Here is an 18,001-nt window from a genome sequence, read left to right as displayed (position 1 = left end):
CGACTCTGATTGGTTCGCTCCAGCTCTTCTTTTTTTCTCGGGGGTGGTTGGCTGCAGCTGCCAGCTGCCAGCTGCCAGCTGGACCTGGAACTGTCGGCTGCGCACACCCCTCTTCGGTTCTTCTTTTTTTAAGTGTTCTTTGGTTTTCTTATTAATGGTGTGATCGGCCAAAAACTGAAATATGTGACGCTGCATCTCTCCCCCTTCCAATTTTCCGTGAGTTCCGTCAAAATTCACACTGAGTTCCATTGGTTGCAAAAGGGAGCAAATTCTATTTAATACCCCGTCTATTCTAAAATAAATGATTTAGAAATGACTTAACTTTATACTAAAATTATTATAAAATTAAGTTATTGTTGAGTCATTTATTTTGAGACGAATGAAGTATATACGAAATTGCTCTGTGTACTACAAAAACTGCATATGGTTTTCATACAATTTAATCCCACACGTACGTCGAACACAATGGCCCACAGATATGCAGTGTCGTACACAGATTATACAAAAATTATCGTGCGTGTAGCACAGTGATATTCTATACAAGTAGTATACTTGAACTTTTTTTTTATTGTAGTATACTTGAACTTGACTCGGCGTTTGACTTTGGTCACCGGAGTGCACTTATACTTTAAATACGTCAATATACATGCTTTCAGTATTGTATACAGACAAGTTTTTTATACGTTTCTATATGTATTTTTGCTTACGTGGCCTTAATTTACCAGTCAAGCCGACGACGGCACGCACGAAAACAACTGACAGTGACCTCGTTCGGCATGGGTTCGAGAGTATATGCTCTCCCCTCCATGACTTCACCTGCATATTCGTTTGTAAAAAAAACAATTGCATATTCCTTAATTCAGTGTTATATATTCCAGTGACGGATCCAACGCACTAAAGAAGAAGCAGGGTGGGTCAATACTCCATACACTCATAAAGATTTATTTTTATTACTTTATTCTATCTATTTTACTACGGCATAAAGGCTGACTCTTAAATTCAGGGTGGGCCGTAGACCACCCTGACCATCCTATGGCTCCGCCACTCATAAATTCCACTTACACCATATCTGGATATAGGGAAAACTGTTTGGAATTTGCAATCTGGAATTACGAGGCAAAAATCTATTATTTTTGGTGGTATAGAATTTGGGCTTGGAAAAACTGACCCAATTCCGAGCGAGCCAGCCGCACACTACCCTTATCGCGAAATCTTTCCGAGCGATGGAATGTGGAAAGGCTCGGAAACCTGTTCGCTCCCCCCCCCCCCCCACCCTCCCATGATCAGTACCTGTTCGCTCGCTTGAAGCACAGGATCGAGATCCCTTTCCCTCGCGAGCTCGCAACCGGCGGCGTCGGCGCTAAGTTCTCCAGCCGTCCCCTCCCTCTCCCTCGCGAGCTCACAAACGGCGTCGGCGGCGCTGGTAAGTTCTCCGATCGTCCTCTCCCTCTCCCCACCCGCCCCCTGCATCTCCCTCGCGAGCTCACAACCGGCGGCGGGAGCGCTGGTAAGTTCTCCGAACGTCCTCTCCCTCTCAACACCCGTCCCCTCCCTCTGCCTCGCGAGCTCGCAACCCACGGCGACGACGCTGGTAAGATCTCCGTCCACTCAAAAAAACATCCAATTCCGTGATTTGTACATCCAAACAACAATTGGAACTGAGTTCTACCCTGTGATTTCAACAGTAAAATTCATGCACAAGCAAACAATAGAATCCAAATTTGAGTTCATTTCCTTTTTATCTTGGATTTGAAATTATCAGTCCAATTCAATTCCAACAGTTTTTCCTATATCCAAACAGGAGATTAAACTTCATGCTTGTTGCAAAAGCAATTATGCAATTTCCACGAAACTTAATAGAGGGTACTAATATTTTTTTCTCATAAAACAACATCTAGGGGTCTTTGTGGTCATCTATGTTCACCGAACAATTATTAGCCAACGGACTGATGCATAACTAAATTGAATTATCTAAAATGGACTGTGCATATCTTGCTACCCATACTTAACTGTGACAATAGATATGAATTTTTAGCACGACTATCATGAAAAGCATGCTCACTTTCTTTTTTCTGTGGCTATAAAAATTGCCACGGTTAACAGGTGTGCCGGTAAGTTCGTTTCTGCTATCCCAAATGCAAAACTACACATAATATTGTCGTCTGAATACAAAAATGTCTAAATTCTTCAGTTCGGTGCAGACATTACATATTCCATTTGAAGTCCAAACCCTATAAGAGCATCTCTAGTAGAACCCTCAAACCCTTAAATCTAAAACCAGTTTTAAGGGTTGAGAATTGGTCATTTTTGACACTTTTAAGAGTTGAAAAACACGGACAAAGACTAGAACCCTCAAACCCAACCCTTATAACGGAATATTCCGTTATAAGGGTTGGGTTTGAGGTTTCTAGTCTTTGTCCCAACCCCAACCCTTAAAACTGTCATTTGGCATTGCACAATTTTCACTATAAAAACATAATAAACCTTCAAACAAACATGGAAATAAAGATAATTGATGCATGGTTTAATAGTTTTTACATCACACGATCATCATCTTCCCCCTCTCACCGACACCATCACCAAAAAGTTGCACTTGGCGCCATTTCCTAGACCACTTCCACGTCCATCAAGCACCTTCATTGTCGCCGGTGGTGGAGTCTTCCACGCCACTCATCGGAGTGTCACCTCGAAGAGTAGAGGACGCACCACGGAATATCCTCTTCCTCTCTGCGATGTCCTCCTTGTAGTCCTTCCACCATTGCAATTGTTCTTGATCCATGTGTTGGGGAACGTCGCATGGGAAACAAAAAATTTCCTACGCGCACGAAGACCTATCATGGTGATGTCCATCTACGAGAGGGGATGTGTGATCTACGTACCCTTGTAGACTGTACAGCAGAAGCGTTAGTGAACGCGGTTGATGTAGTGGAACGTCCTCACGTCCCTCGATCCGCCCCGCGAACAATCCCGCGATCAGTCCCACGATCTAGTACCGAACGGACGGCACCTCCGCGTTCAGCACACGTACAACTCGACGATGATCTCGGCCTTCTTGATCCAGCAAGAGAGACAGAGAGGTAGAAGAGTTCTCCGGCAGCGTGACGGCGCTCTGGAGGTTGGTGATGACCTTGTCTCAGCAGGGCTCCGCCCGAGCTCCGCAGAAACGCGATCTAGAGAAAAACCGTGGAGGTATGTGGTCGGGCTGCCGTGGAAAAATCGTCTCAAATTAGCCCTAAAACCCCATTATATATAGGAGGAGGAGGGGGGAGACTTGCCTTGGGGTCCAAGGACTCCCAAGGGAGTCGGCCGAGCCAAGGGGGAAGGTCTCCCCCTCCCAAACCGAAATCCACTTGGTTTGGAAGGTGGAGTCCTTCTTCCCTTTCCCACCTCCTTTTTTTTCCTTTCCTCTTTGATTTTCTTTCCTATGCGCATAGGCCTCTCTTGGGCTGTCTCACCAGCCCACTAAGGGCTGGTGCGGCACCCCAAACACCCATGGGCTTCCCCGGGGTGGGTGGGCCCCCCCGGTGAACTCCCGGAACCCATTCGTCATTCCCGGTACATTCCCGGTAACTCCGAAAACCTTCCGGTAATCAAATGAGGTCATCCTATATATCAATCTTCGTTTCCGGACCATTCCGGAAACCCTCGTGACGTCCGTGATCTCATCCGGGACTCCGAACAACATTCGGTAACCAACCATATAACTCAAATACGCATAAAACAACGTCGAACCTTAAGTGTGCAGACCCTGCGGGTTCGAGAACTATGTAGACATGACCGGAGAGACTCCTCGGGCAATATCCAATAGCGGGACCTGGATGCCCATATTGGATCCTACATATTCTACGAAGATCTTATCGTTTGAACCTCAATGCCAAGGATTCATATAATCCCGTATGTCATTCCCTTTGTCCTTCGGTATGTTACTTGCCCGAGATTCGATCGTCAGTATTCGCATACCTATTTCAATCTCGTTTACCGTCAAGTCTCTTTACTCGTTCCGTAATACAAGATCCCGTAACTTACACTAAGTCACATTGCTTGCAAGGCTTGTGTGTGATGTTGTATTACCGAGTGGGCCCCGAGATACCTCTCCGTCACGCGGAGTGACAAATCCCAGTCTCGATCCATACTAACTCAACGAACACCTTTGGAGATACCTGTAGAGCATCTTTATAGTCACCCAGTTACGTTGCGACGTTTGATACACACAAAGCATTCCTCCGGTGTCCGTGAGTTATATGATCTCATGGTCATAGGAACAAATACTTGACACGCAGAAAACAGTAGCAACAAAATGACACGATCAACATGCTACGTCTATTAGTTTGGGTCTAGTCCATCACATGATTATCCTAATGATGTGATCCCGTTATCAAGTGACAACACTTGCCTATGGCTAGGAAACCTTGACCATCTTTGATCAACGAGGTAGTCAACTAGAGGCTTACTAGGGACAGTGTTTTGTCTATGTATCCACACAAGTATTGTGTTTCCAATCAATACAATTATAGCATGGATAATAAATGATTATCATGAACTAAGAAATATAATAATAACTAATTTATTATTGCCTCTAGGGCATATTTCCAACAGTCTCCCACTTGCACTAGAGTCAATAATCTAGTTCACATCACCATGTGATTCCAACGAATCCAACACCCATATAGTTATGGGGTCTGATCACGTCTTGCTCGTGAGAGAGGTTTTAGTCAACGGTTCTGAAACTTTCAGATCCGTGCGTTCTTTACAAATCTTTATGTCATCTTATAGATGATGCTACTACGTGCTATTCGGAAATGCTCCAAATATCTACTCTACTATACGAATCCGTTTCACTACTCATAGTTATTCGGATTAGTGTCAAAGCTTGCATCGACGTAACCCTTTACGACGAACTCTTTAACCACCTCCATAATCGAGAAAAATTCCTTAGTCCATTAGTTACTAAGGATAAATTTTGACCGCTGCTAGTGATTCAATCATGGATCACTCTCTGTACCTCTCAACATACTTTGAGTCAAGGCACATATCAGGTGCGGTACACAGCATGGCATACTTTAGATTCTACGGCTAAGGCATAGAAGACGACCTTCGTCTATTCTCTTTATTCTGCCGTGGTCGGGTTTTGAGTCTTACTCAAATTCACACCTTACAACGCAACCAAGAACTCCTTCTTTGCTGATCTATTTTGAACTCCTTCAAAAACTTATCAAGGCCCGCATCTTATTGAAACTTTCATTAAGCGCTTTTGATCTATCTCCATAGATCTTTGATGCTCAACATTCGAGTAGCGCAATCCAGGTATTCCTTTGAAAACTCCTTTCAAACAACCTTGTATGCTTTACAGAAATTCTACATCACTTCTGATCCACAATATGTCATCCACATATACTTATCAGAAATTCTATAGTGCTCCCACTCACTTCTTTGGAAATACAAGTTTCTCATAAACTTTGTATAAACCCAAAATCTTTGATCATCTCATCAAAGTGTATATTCCAACTCCGAGATGCTTGCACCGGTCCATTGAAGGATCACTGGAGCTTGCATACTTGCTAGTATCTTTAGGATCGACAAAACCTTCTGGTTGTATCACATACAATGTTTGCTCAAGGAAACCGTCGAGAAAACAATGTTTTGACATCCTACGTGCAATATTTCATAAATAATGCATCAACAACTAACATAATTCTAACAGACCTTTAGCATCGCTACGAGTGAGAAAGTCTCATCATAGTCAACTGTTTGATCTTGTCGAAAACATCTTTGCGACAAGTCGAGCTTTTCTTAATAGTGACTTATCACCATCATCGTCTGTCTTCTTTTAATGATCCATTTTACTCAATAGTCCTATGACCATCAAGTAGTTCTACCAAAGTCTACACTTTGTTTTCGCACATGGATCCTCTCTCGGATTTCATGGCTTCCAGCCATTTGTCGGAATCTGGGCCCACCATCGCTTTCTCCATAACTCGCAGGTTCACTGTTGCTCAACAACATGACCTCCAAGACAGGGTTACCGTACTACTCTGCAGCAGTACGCGACCTTGTCGACCTACGAGGTTTGTAGTAACTTGATTCGAAGCTCAATGATCACCATCATCAGCTTCCACTTCAATTGGTGTAGGCGCCACAGGAACAACTTCCTACGCCCTGCTACACACTGGTTGAAGTGATGGTTCAATAACCTCATCAAGTTCTACTACCCTCCCACTCAATTCTTTCGAGAGAAACCTTTCCTCGAGAAAGGATCCGTTTCTAGAAACAAACACTTTGCTTTCGGATCTGAGATAGGAGATGTACCCAACTGTTTTGGATATCCTATGAAGATGCATTTATCCGCTTTGGGTTTGAGCTTATCAGACTGAAACTTTTTCACATAAGTGTCGAAGCCCCAAACTTTCAAGAAACGACAGTTTAGATTTCTCTAAACCTCAGTCTATACTGTGTCATCTCAACGGAAATACGCGGTGCCCTATTTAAAGTGAGTGCGGTTGTCTCTAATGCATAACCCATAAACGATAGTGGTAATTCGATAAGAGACATCATAGTATGCACCATACCAAATAGTGCGTGGCTATGACGTTCAGACACATCATCACACTATGATGTTCCAGGTGGCATGAACTGCAAAACAATTTCCACATTGTCTTAACTGCGTACCAAAACTCGTAACTCAGATATTCATTTCCATGATCATATCGTAGACAGTTTATCCTCTTGTTACGACGAACTTCACTCTGAAACGGAATTGAACTTTTCAACATTTCAGACTTGTGATTCATTAAGTAAATACTCCTGTATCTACTCAAATCGTCAGTGAAGTAAGAACATAATGATATCCACTGCGTGCCTCAGCACCCATTGGACTGCATACATCAAAATGTATCACTTCCAACAAGTTACTATCTTATTTCATCTCAATGAAAACAAGGCCTTGCTCATGTGGTATGATTTGCATGTCACTAGTGATTCGAAATCAGGTGAGTACAAAGATCCATCAGCATGGATCCTCTTCATGCAATTTATACTAACATGACTCAAGCGGCAGTGCCAAAGTAAGTGGTACTATCATCATTAACTCGTATCTTTTGGCACCAATATCATGAACATGTGTAACACTACGATCGAGATTCAATAAACCATTGAAGGTGAATATTCAAGAAAATAGAGTAACCATTATTCTCTTTAAATGAATAATTGTATTGCAATAAACACGATCCAATCATGTTCATGCTTAACGCAAGCACCAACTAACAATTAGTTAGGTTTAACACCAATCCCGATGGTAGAGGGAGTGTGCGACGTTTGATCATATCAACCTTGGAAACACTTCCAACACGTATCGTCACCTCGCCTTTAGCTAGTCTCCGTTTATGCCGTAGCTTTCATTTCGTGTTACTAATCACTTAGCAACCGAACCGGTATCCAATACCCTCATGCTACTAGGAGTACTAGTAAAGTACACATCAACATCATGTATATAAAATATACTTCTTTCGACTTTTGCCAGCTTTCTTATCTACCAAGTATCTAGAGTTGCTCCGCCTCAGTGACTGTTCCCCTCATTACAGAAGCACTTAGTCTCGGGTTTGGGTTTAATCTTGGGTCTCTTCATTAGTGCAACAACTGTTTTGCCGTTTCACGAAGTATCCCTTCTAGCCCTTGCCTTTCTTGAAACTTAGTGGTTTTACAAACCATCAACTATTGATGCTCCTTCTTGATTTCTACTTTCGCAGTGTCAAACATCGCGAATCGCTCAAGGATCATTGTATCTATCCTTGATATGTTATAGTTCATCACGAAGCTCTCATAGCTTGGTGGCAGTGACTTTGGAGAACCATCACTATCTCATCTGGAAGATAAACTCCCACTTGATTCAAGTGATTGTCGTACTCAGACAATCTGAGCACACGCTCAATGATTGAGCTTTTCTCCTTTACTTCGTGGACAAAGAATCTTGTTGGAGGTCTCGTACCTCTTAACAAGGGCACAAGCATGAAATCACAATTTCATCTCTTTAGAACATCACTTATGTTCCGTGACGTTTTACAAAGTTTTCGGCGCCTTGCTTCTAAGCCATTAAGTATTTTGCACTGAACTATCGTGTAGTCATCAGAAACGTGTATGTCGGATGTTCATAGCATCCACAGACAACGCTCGAGGTGCAACACACCGAGTGGTGCATTAAGGACATAAGCCTTCTGCGCAGCAACAAGGACAATCCTCTTCAAAGTTTGCTACTATCAACTTTCAACTAAATTTTCTCTAGGAACATATAAAAAACAGTAGAGCTATAGCGCAAGCTACATCGTAATGCGCAAAGACCATTAGACTATGTTCATGACAATTAGTTCAATTAATCATATTACTTAAGAACTCCCACTCAACAAGTACATCTCTCTAGTCATTTGAGTGGTTCATGATCCACTTACACTAGCTCAAGTCCGATCATCACGTGAGTTGAGTATAGTTTCAGTGGTAAGCATCCTTATGCTAATCATATCATCTATATGATTCATGATCGACCTTTCGGTCTCATGTGTTCCGAGGCCATGTCTGCACATGCTAGGCTCGTCAAGCTTAACCTGAGTGTTCCGCGTGCGCAACTGTTTTGCACCCGTTGTATGTGAACGTTGAGTCTATCACACCCGATCATCACGTGGTGTCTCGAAACGACGAACTGTAGCAACGGTGCACAGTCGGGGAGAACACAATTTCGTCTTGAAATTTTAGTGAGAGATCACCTCATAATGCTACCGTCGTTCTAAGCAAAATAAGGTGCATAAAAGGATTAACATCACATGCAATTCATAAGTGACATGATATGGCCATCATCACGTGCTTCTTGATCTCCATCACCAAAGCACCGGCACGATCTTCTTGTCACCGGCGTCACACCATGATCTCCATCATCATGATCTCCATCAACGTGTCGCCATCGGGGTTGTCGTGCTACTCATGCTATTACTACTAAAGCTACATCCTAGCAAAATAGTAAACGCATCTGCAAGCACAAACGTTAGTTATAAAGACAACCCTATGGCTCCTGCCGGTTGCCGTACCATCGATGTGCAAGTCGATATTAACTATTACAACATGATCATCTCATACATCCAATATATCACATCACAACGTTGGCCATATCACATCACAAGCATACCCTGCAAAAACAAGTTAGACGTCCTCTAATTTTGTTGTTGCAAGTTTTACGTGGTGACCATGGGTATCTAGTAGGATCGCATCTGTCTTACGCAAACACCACAACGGAGATATATGAGTTGCTATTTAACCTCATCCAAGGACCTCCTCGGTCAATTTCGATTCAACTAAAGTTGGAGAAACTGACACCCGCCAGTCATCTTTGAGCAACCGAGTTACTCGTAGCGATGAAACCAGTCTCTCGTAAGCGTACGAGTAATGTCGGTCCGAGCCGCTTCGATCCAACAATACCGCGGAATCAAGAAAAGACTAAGGAGGGCAGCAAAACGCTCATCACCGCCCACAAAAACTTTTGTGTTCTACTCGAGAAGACATCTACGCATGAACCTAGCTCATGATGCCACTGTTGGGGAACGTCGCATGGGAAACAAAAAATTTCCTACGCGCACGAAGACCTATCATGGTGATGTCCATCTACGAGAGGGGATGTGTGATCTACGTACCCTTGTAGACCGTACAGCAGAAGCATTAGTGAACGCGGTTGATGTAGTGGAACGTCCTCACGTCCCTCGATCCGCCCCGCGAATAATCCCGCGATCAGTCCCACGATCTAGTACCAAACGGACGGCACCTCCGCGTTCAGCACACGTACAGCTCGACGATGATCTCGGCCTTCTTGATCCAGCAAGAGAGCCGGAGAGGTAGAAGAGTTCTCCGGCAGCGTGACGGCACTCCGGAGGTTGGTGATGACCTTGTCTCAGCAGGGCTCCGCCCGAGCTCCACAGAAACGCGATCTAGAGGAAAAACCGTGGAGGTATGTGGTCGGGCTGCCGTGGAAAAATCGTCTCAAATCAGCCCTAAAACCCCACTATATATAGGAGGAGGAGGGGGAGACTTGCCTTGGGGTCCAAGGACTCCCAAGGGAGTCAGCCGAGCCAAGGGGGAAGGTCTCCCCCTCCCAAACCGAAATCCACTTGGTTTGGAAGGTGGAGTCCTTCTTCCCTTTCCCACCTCCTTTTTTTTCCTTTCCTCTTTGATTTTCTTTCCTATGCGCATAGGCCTCTCTTGGGCTGTCTCACCAGCTCACTAAGGGCTGGTGCGGCACCCCAAACACCCATGGGCTTCCCCGGGGTGGGTGGGCCCCCCCGGTGAACTCCCGGAACCCATTCGTCATTCCCGGTACATTCCCGGTAACTCCGAAAACCTTCCGGTAATCAAATGAGGTCATCCTATATATCAATCTTCGTTTCCGGACCATTCCGGAAACCCTCGTGACGTCCGTGATCTCATCCGGGACTCCGAACAACATTCGGTAACCAACCATATAACTCAAATACGCATAAAACAACGTCGAACCTTAAGTGTGCAGACCCTGCGGGTTCGAGAACTATGTAGACATGACCGGAGAGACTCCTCGGTCAATATCAAATAGCGGGACCTGGATGCCCATATTGGATCCTACATATTCTACGAAGATCTTATCGTTTGAACCTCAGTGCCAAGGATTCATATAATCCCGTATGTCATTCCCTTTGTCCTTCGGTATGTTACTTGCCCGAGATTCGATCGTCAGTATCCGCATACCTATTCCAATCTCATTTACCGTCAAGTCTCTTTACTCGTTCCGTAATACAAGATCCCGTAACTTACACTAAGTCACATTGCTTGCAAGGCTTGTGTGTGATGTTGTATTACCGAGTGGGCCCCGAGATACCTCTCCGTCACACGGAGTGACAAATCCCAGTCTCGATCCATACTAACTCAACGAACACCTTTGGAGATACCTGTAGAGCATCTTTATAGTCACCCAGTTACGTTGCGACGTTTGATACACACAAAGCATTCCTCCGGTGTTCGTGAGTTATATGATCTCATGGTCATAGGAATAAATACTTGACACGCAGAAAACAGTAGCAACAAAATGACACGATCAACATGCTACGTCTATTAGTTTGGGTCTAGTCCATCACATGATTATCCTAATGATGTGATCCTGTTATCAAGTGACAACACTTGCCTATGGCCAGGAAACCTTGACCATCTTTGATCAACGAGCTAGTCAACTAGAGGCTTACTAGGGACAGTGTTTTGTCTATGTATCCACACAAGTATTGTGTTTCCAATCAATACAATTATAGCATGGATAATAAACAATTATCATGAACTAAGAAATATAATAATAACTAATTTATTATTGCCTCTAGGGCATATTTCCAACACCATGTCCTTCTTGGACATCATCATGTGCTCCTTCTCTTCCACCATGAGTTCTTTCCATACCTTTGCCTCTTTCACCTTGATCATCCTCTCCTCCAAGTCGGGCTTGCGCTTTGCTTCTTCACGTTTTGCTTCAACTTATGCAAGCTTGACCTCTTTCTTCTTCTCGATGATAAGAATCTTCGTCTCCAATGTCTTCCTTGTCAATTCCTCTCTTGCCTTCATCATTTGCTCCATCTTCTCCCTTAGGCTTGATGCCTCTCCTTCCATCTTCACCCTTTGCTTGCCCTTCTTGGTTCCCTCGGGCTTGCCCAAGTTCCTCTCCTTCTCCTCATCTTCACTATCATCCATCCTAAGCATTGCCGACTTCTTGGGTGCGGTCTCTTGATCCCTCAACTTCCACTTGTCAAAGGTTTGAAGAATTGCCCAAGCATGCTTAAATGGGAATGGCTTGCCCTTGGAAGCGGACATCTCCTTGTACCTCATGCCGGTAATTGTCTCCTATCAACCACACATAATCACATAAGAACACACATAGTACACACACATAATCAAAATAGCGAAGAGATATGTACTCACATAGTCACTCTCCACGGTTCCACTAGGTGGTGCATCCCTCACTTGGTCCATGGCCGCACTCCAACGAGCACGAACAGGCTTCATCAAATCCCACCGGCCTTAAAGCAACCGGTAACTACGAGAGATGAACCCACTATTCTTCGGCTTGATCCTACAATAGTTGTCCTTGATCCTGTGCCAATACCTTTTACCGGTTTGATCGGTGCCGGTGGTTGCATCCATCCCCACAGATGCCCAAGCACGAACCAAGAGGATATCTTCCGCTTCGGTGTAGTTTGTCGACCGCGCGTGTGGGCGGGAAGCGGCGGTGAATGCCTCCTCCCCTATCTCGACCACCTCCTCCTCGTCATCCCCTTCATCCTCCTCATCTTCCTCAACCTCCTCATCAAAGGTTCTAGAGGCGGAGCCCCGAGGTCCACCTCCGCGTCTTGAAGGAGGTCCATGAGCGAGGATGGGGTTGCCATTTCCTCGAACACCTCGTGCGCGGCGGGAGGAGGTTCGGCGACGGCGACGGGCGGGGCCGCGGGCTTCTTCCGCGCCGCGACCTTCTTCCGCTTCAGGGACGCGCCGGCGGCCTTGGAGGAAGCCCCTCGCGGCCCACGGGAGGACACCTTCGGTCGGCTCTTCTTGACGGTGGCGGGGGCGGGCGCGGCGGCGGCCGGGGCGGGAGGAGGCGGTGCGAGGCCCGCCCGCCGCCGCTTGGCCCCGATGTGGGTTACCGCCACCACGTCGGCCACGGTCGGCTGCAGGACGGGGCCGGGGGCGGGGGCGGGCGCGGCGGCGGGCGGGGGCGCGGCAGCGGCCGAAGCCTCCATGGCGGCGAGGACGCGTGAGGAGCTGGGGAGGCGGGGCAATTTTCCCTCCCGCGCGATGTGTGAAGTGGAGTGCGGGTTGGGGGGAGTTTTCCCTCCCAACCCTCACTTCTACAGGCTCGGAAGGGGTTTGAGGGTTGGACCTCTAATTTTTTTTACGGGTTTAAGGGTTCTAGTCTACGCCGTTTTTCCGATGAAAACTGTAAAAAACGGTTATTTTTAAGGGTTTGAGGGTTTGAGGGCTCTCATAGAGATGCTCTAAGCACAGGAGTCAGTAGATAAAAATTACTACTCCCTCCGTTTCGAAATGTAAGACTTATAAGCGATTTTATTAGATGTCTACATACGGAACAAAATGATTGAATCTACACTCTAAAATATGTCTATATACATTTGTATGTAATCCACTAGTGAAACCTCTAAGGGCTCCTTTGATACAAAGGAATTTCATTGGATTTTTGGAGGATTTGGATCCTTAGGATTTTTTCCTATGATGGTCGTTTGATTCGTAGGATTGAAATCCTTTGGAATTTTTTCATAGGATTCGTTTGTACTACATTTTGGAGGAAAATTTCCATCCACTCAAACCTTTTTGTAGAATTCCTTTGTTTTTTCCGTGTTATCAAACACACTTCCAAATCCTGTAGTGTAGAAAAGGACATGCCACTCTATTCCTACGTTTTTCCTATTCATGCATTTTGACAATCCTACGAATCAAAGAGGCCCTAAAAATAATTATATTGAGGAACGGAGGGAGTAGTAGACTAGTAGTCCATGATACCTACACACCAAGTCAGCAACTACAGCCAGTAGACCATTGCTCCAATAGTGCGTAAAAATCAGAGCCGTGACTTCTTTTCGATAAACAGCAATGTAAAAATACTCGAGATCACCACTCTTGCTTCTTCGAACCAGCTTTTAGCTAGAAATAGAGAGCAACTGTCAAATCTGACATATACAGTGACAATATGGTGCTCCAATTAGGCTGGCTAGATTATACTGATTGCAAAGCAATAGTACTATCTTAGAGTCACAACTCACAAACCAAAGCACGAACAAGGCAATACCATGGCGTTGATGTTGTCCATCTTTACCTTGACATGAACACAGCGCTACTCATAAACCCATAACCTGACACGCTGCAACCAGTCCAATGAGTTTCAGAGAAACCTAACATTAACAATACAAATGTTCAGTCCCGTGCCACAGTTCGGTTCAGAAGAGCAGAAAAGCAAACAACACTCAGATCATCTGCGACGTTACTAAATCTCAGCTTGCAAAAGCGGCACCATTCATAATTCAGTTCTTACAGCGAACGAAGCATTGGGCAAGCATTCAGCAACTCCCATCCAGCACCAGCACTACTTCTACTTGGCGATGACCAGACTGAACAACCACGTTTACCACATGATACATGCAATGGAATCTAAGAGGAGGTGAACTTGGTGACGGCCTTGGTGCCCTCGGAGACGGCGTGCTTGGCGAGCTCCCCGGGGAGGACGAGGCGAACGGATGTCTGGATCTCCCGGGAGGTGATGGTGGGCTTCTTGTTGTAGCGGGCGAGCTTGGCGGCCTCGCCGGCGAGCTTCTCGAAGATGTCGTTGATGAAGGAGTTCATGATGGACATGGCCTTGGAGGAGATGCCGATGTCAGGGTGGACCTGCTTCAGCACCTTGAAGATGTAGATCTTGTACGTCTCCACGCTCTTCTTGCCCTTCTTCCGGCCCCTCTTCTCGCCGCCGCCCTCCTTGGAGGCGGTCTTCTTGCCCGCCGGTAGCCGCTTCTCGGCCTTGGGCTTCTTCCCGGCCGGGGCCTTCTCGGCCTTCTCCGTCGCCGGCTCCTCCTCCGCGGGCTTCTTCGCCGCCGGCTTCTTCTCTGCCTTGGGGGCCATCGCTGCTCCGGGAAGACGGGTGGGGATTGGGGGCTGCGGTGGAGAGTTGTGCGCACGGGAGACGGAAGGTGGGTGGGGGGTTTGGAATTGGGGAAACAAGGAGCACGGTGCTGGGTTTATAGTGGGAAAGAGGTCAGCGCTGATTGGTGGAGTTGTTGGTGCCGCGGATCGGTGACATGTCATAGTATGAAGCGTTCGATGTTGCTTGCAACGATCCAGATTTGCTGCGGCGCGTATACAGCTAGGGTGGAAAAAAGGTTGGCGGATACGGCAGTGTTTCTTTCCGGAACAGCAGAATTTAATTTCGGAGAACAGATGGCGCCTATGATATATTTTGCCGTACTCATGCTCATGTTGTTTAGAAATATTTGTAATTTGAATTTTATGCATGTATATAGTACTTCCTCTGCAATTATGATTAGTCTTTCCAATTATAATTATTTAGATGTAGAGGGAATATTTTAAATACAGTTTTACAAAAATACATCTAGATGTGCTCTAAATATTGCACATCTAAGTCATTCATTATTGATTTTACTTCATGAACACTTGTACGGGTATTTTTTTTGTCTTTACTCATTTTTTCTAGTTTGATTGAGTCATTTAGACATGTAATAATTAGGACACCTCTACAAGTGTCCTAGATAGATAATTTTAAATACGATTTTAAAAGTATTTCCCTCTAAAATGGCAATAGGAGTTTGTGGCAACAAAATTGAAAAAAAAAACAGGAAAACCACAAACTTGAGCTTCCCCCGACAAAAATATAAACATGAAAAATCAACAGATTTGTGTGATTAATAGATGAAAAATGTTGTAAATATTGAAGAAAAAAAAGAGTGCCACAAACAGGAAGGCGGGAGAGATGGATGCTACGAGCTCCCGCTCCTTAAAAATGTGGAATTTGTCGAGTAGTCATATTGTGATTGTATCAGTGCGTTTAAAATGTCTCGCAACGCATTGCAATTGTTTTGGTTGATGTGTGCTTTGAGAAAGTGTGAGGGGTCATGTTGTGTGTGTAATGCACGATTAAAATGGATTGTTCTTACGATGGACGAACATTTTTCATTGCGGATGTTCCATGGATCATTTCTTATTGGTGCATTGGTCATGTGAAGTTTATGAACCTCACATTTCAACTTGCCAAGTCATGCTATTTATGCAACACCTACCGTGACTACCATGCCAACTTAACGTGTGCATTGTTTTTTCATGATGTATGCAACACAAAATAGATGATTTACACTTTAGTCATGTGGTGTACCACATTTGCGCATTGTATTCATTTAGTTTCGGGTTGTCAATGTGTTTTTACCATAAAAAGGAATCCAACACAAAAGTTAGTCTAGAAAAGTGGAATTTGTCGATGGGGTCTTATTGTGACAATATTAATAAAAGGTCTTCCAAAAATATAGGGCAAATATCATCTTCAGTTATTTCAATGACAACAAAGTCCGCATGGTAAGTAGATGTTCCTATGATAACCTAAACATCACAAACTATACCATAAGGTTTTTTAGGAGTACCATCTACTAATTATATTTCCATGTATGTGGTTTGTAGATCACAAGAATATATTTCATCACGAAGCTTAGCATAAAGAGTATAAGGTATCACTTTAGTAGAGGAACCCATATCACAAAGTCTATAATAAGAGGTGCTACCGAAAGAGCAAGGCACAACCGGTCTATCTGTGTCGGCTCCTTTTACACGACCTTTCAAAAGATGTTACCTCATTTTCCATGATGACAATGTTAGTATCCACGGGGTTCTTTTTACCTTGTTCTTTTTATTCTATGATTTTGCCTCAACTATGCATATGTTTTATCCTTCTTTTCCTCCTGCATTTGTACTTTACGCTCATATTTCAGTTGTGGGATACACTAGTAGGAAAAATCTTATAAATAGGAGTCTAATAATAGCGTTGGAAAATAGCTAGCGCTACTGTTACTTAACAGTAGCGCTGGAAATATGAAGCGCTACTACTAGGCTCCATATCAGTAGCGCTGAATATATTTCCAGCGCTACTGCTAAAGCCAACGAGGCCACCGACAATAGTAGTAGCAGCAGCACGCGCTTGTAAAAAGCGCTACTACTAAGTAGAATAGCAGTAGCGCTTGCCTGATACCAGCGCTACTGCTATTGCACCCACTTAGCAGTAGCGCTTGCCTGAGACCAGCGCTACTTCTAAGTCTATCTTCTCCAACTTCTCTAACTGACCGCCCCTCACTCTCCCCTATCCACTCCACTCTCACTCTCTCCCGCACCCCCCGTCATCCGTCACCGTCGCCGTTCGCCGACCATCGTCGTCGCCCCGCCGCCGACGCTCCTGGTCCTCCTCCTTCCTACTCCCCTCCCTCCTCCTCCTCTCCCCTCCCTCCTCCCACCGCCCCCACCCCCTCCACGCCCCTCCCTCCTTCTTCGGTCGCCCCCTCCTCCCTCTTCCTCCGGCCAAGCCCTCCGCCGACAGCCCTCCTCCCCCTCCTCCGCTCTCCTCATTCCTCCTCCTCCCTCCTCCCACCGCCCTCCTCCCCCTCATCCTCTCTCCTCCCTCCTTCCACCCCTCCTCATTCCTCCTCCTCCCTCCTCCCATTGCCTTCTATCTCCTCCCTCCTCCCACCCCCTCCTCCCTCCATCTCTCCTAAACCCTATATTGTTTTTTACTGTTCTTGTATAATGTAGTTTTTTACTGTATTTTAGTAAGTGTTTAATAGAAATAGTTATTTAGGAAGTGGTTGATAGAACTAGTTTATTTATAGTAAGTGTTTAATAGAAATAGTTGATTTAGGAAGTGGTTAATAGAACTAGTTTATTTATAGTAAGTGCTTAATAGAATAGTTTATTTAGGAAATGGTCGCTTCTCCTTCTTCTCTTTGTGCTAGACATTTGTTATGCACCAGGGGAAGAAGGAGTAGTGACCATCATCGACGGTCGAAAAATAGGTGAGGGAGTGTCCACCATATATGAGAGAAGAAGAAAGCTAACTGTTGTCGTGGGGGTCGCTTCTCCTTCTTCTCCTCGTGCTCGATATTTGTTATGCACTAGGGGAAGTAGGAGTAGCGACCATCATCGACGGTCGAAAAATCGGCGAGGGACTGTCCACCATATACGTGAGATAAGAGTTTAGGAAGGAAGACTCGACGGACCTAAAGTCAACCCGTTGCATATTGAGTAATAGTTCCTCAACCATATTTATTAAGTAATTTATATATTTTATTTAAAAATAGTTGACAACTAATTTCTATTGATAGCTTATTTCCATTCAAGCAAACATGTACAATGCTTGGTAGACAACACCTACTACTGTCCCGGGGCTGAACTAAACTGCGAGGAGACA

At 45.0% G+C, this 18,001-nt stretch overlaps 1 protein-coding gene across 1 annotated transcript; it reads right to left on the bottom strand.

The window, feature by feature from the left end:
• Positions 1-14,032: 14,032 nt before the first annotated feature.
• On the bottom strand, positions 14,033-14,745 carry LOC123449496 (histone H2B.1). The gene has a single exon (XM_045126737.1). It carries the CDS (start codon positions 14,662-14,664, stop codon positions 14,200-14,202), a length of 465 nt encoding a protein of 154 aa, XP_044982672.1. The 5' UTR covers positions 14,665-14,745; the 3' UTR covers positions 14,033-14,199.
• Positions 14,746-18,001: the final 3,256 nt, after the last annotated feature.

The sequence above is a fragment of the Hordeum vulgare genome, chromosome 4H (assembly GCF_904849725.1).
Source record: "Hordeum vulgare subsp. vulgare chromosome 4H, MorexV3_pseudomolecules_assembly, whole genome shotgun sequence".
Classification (NCBI taxonomy): domain Eukaryota; kingdom Viridiplantae; phylum Streptophyta; class Magnoliopsida; order Poales; family Poaceae; genus Hordeum; species Hordeum vulgare.
This window is presented reverse-complemented; position numbering and strand designations above follow the sequence as displayed.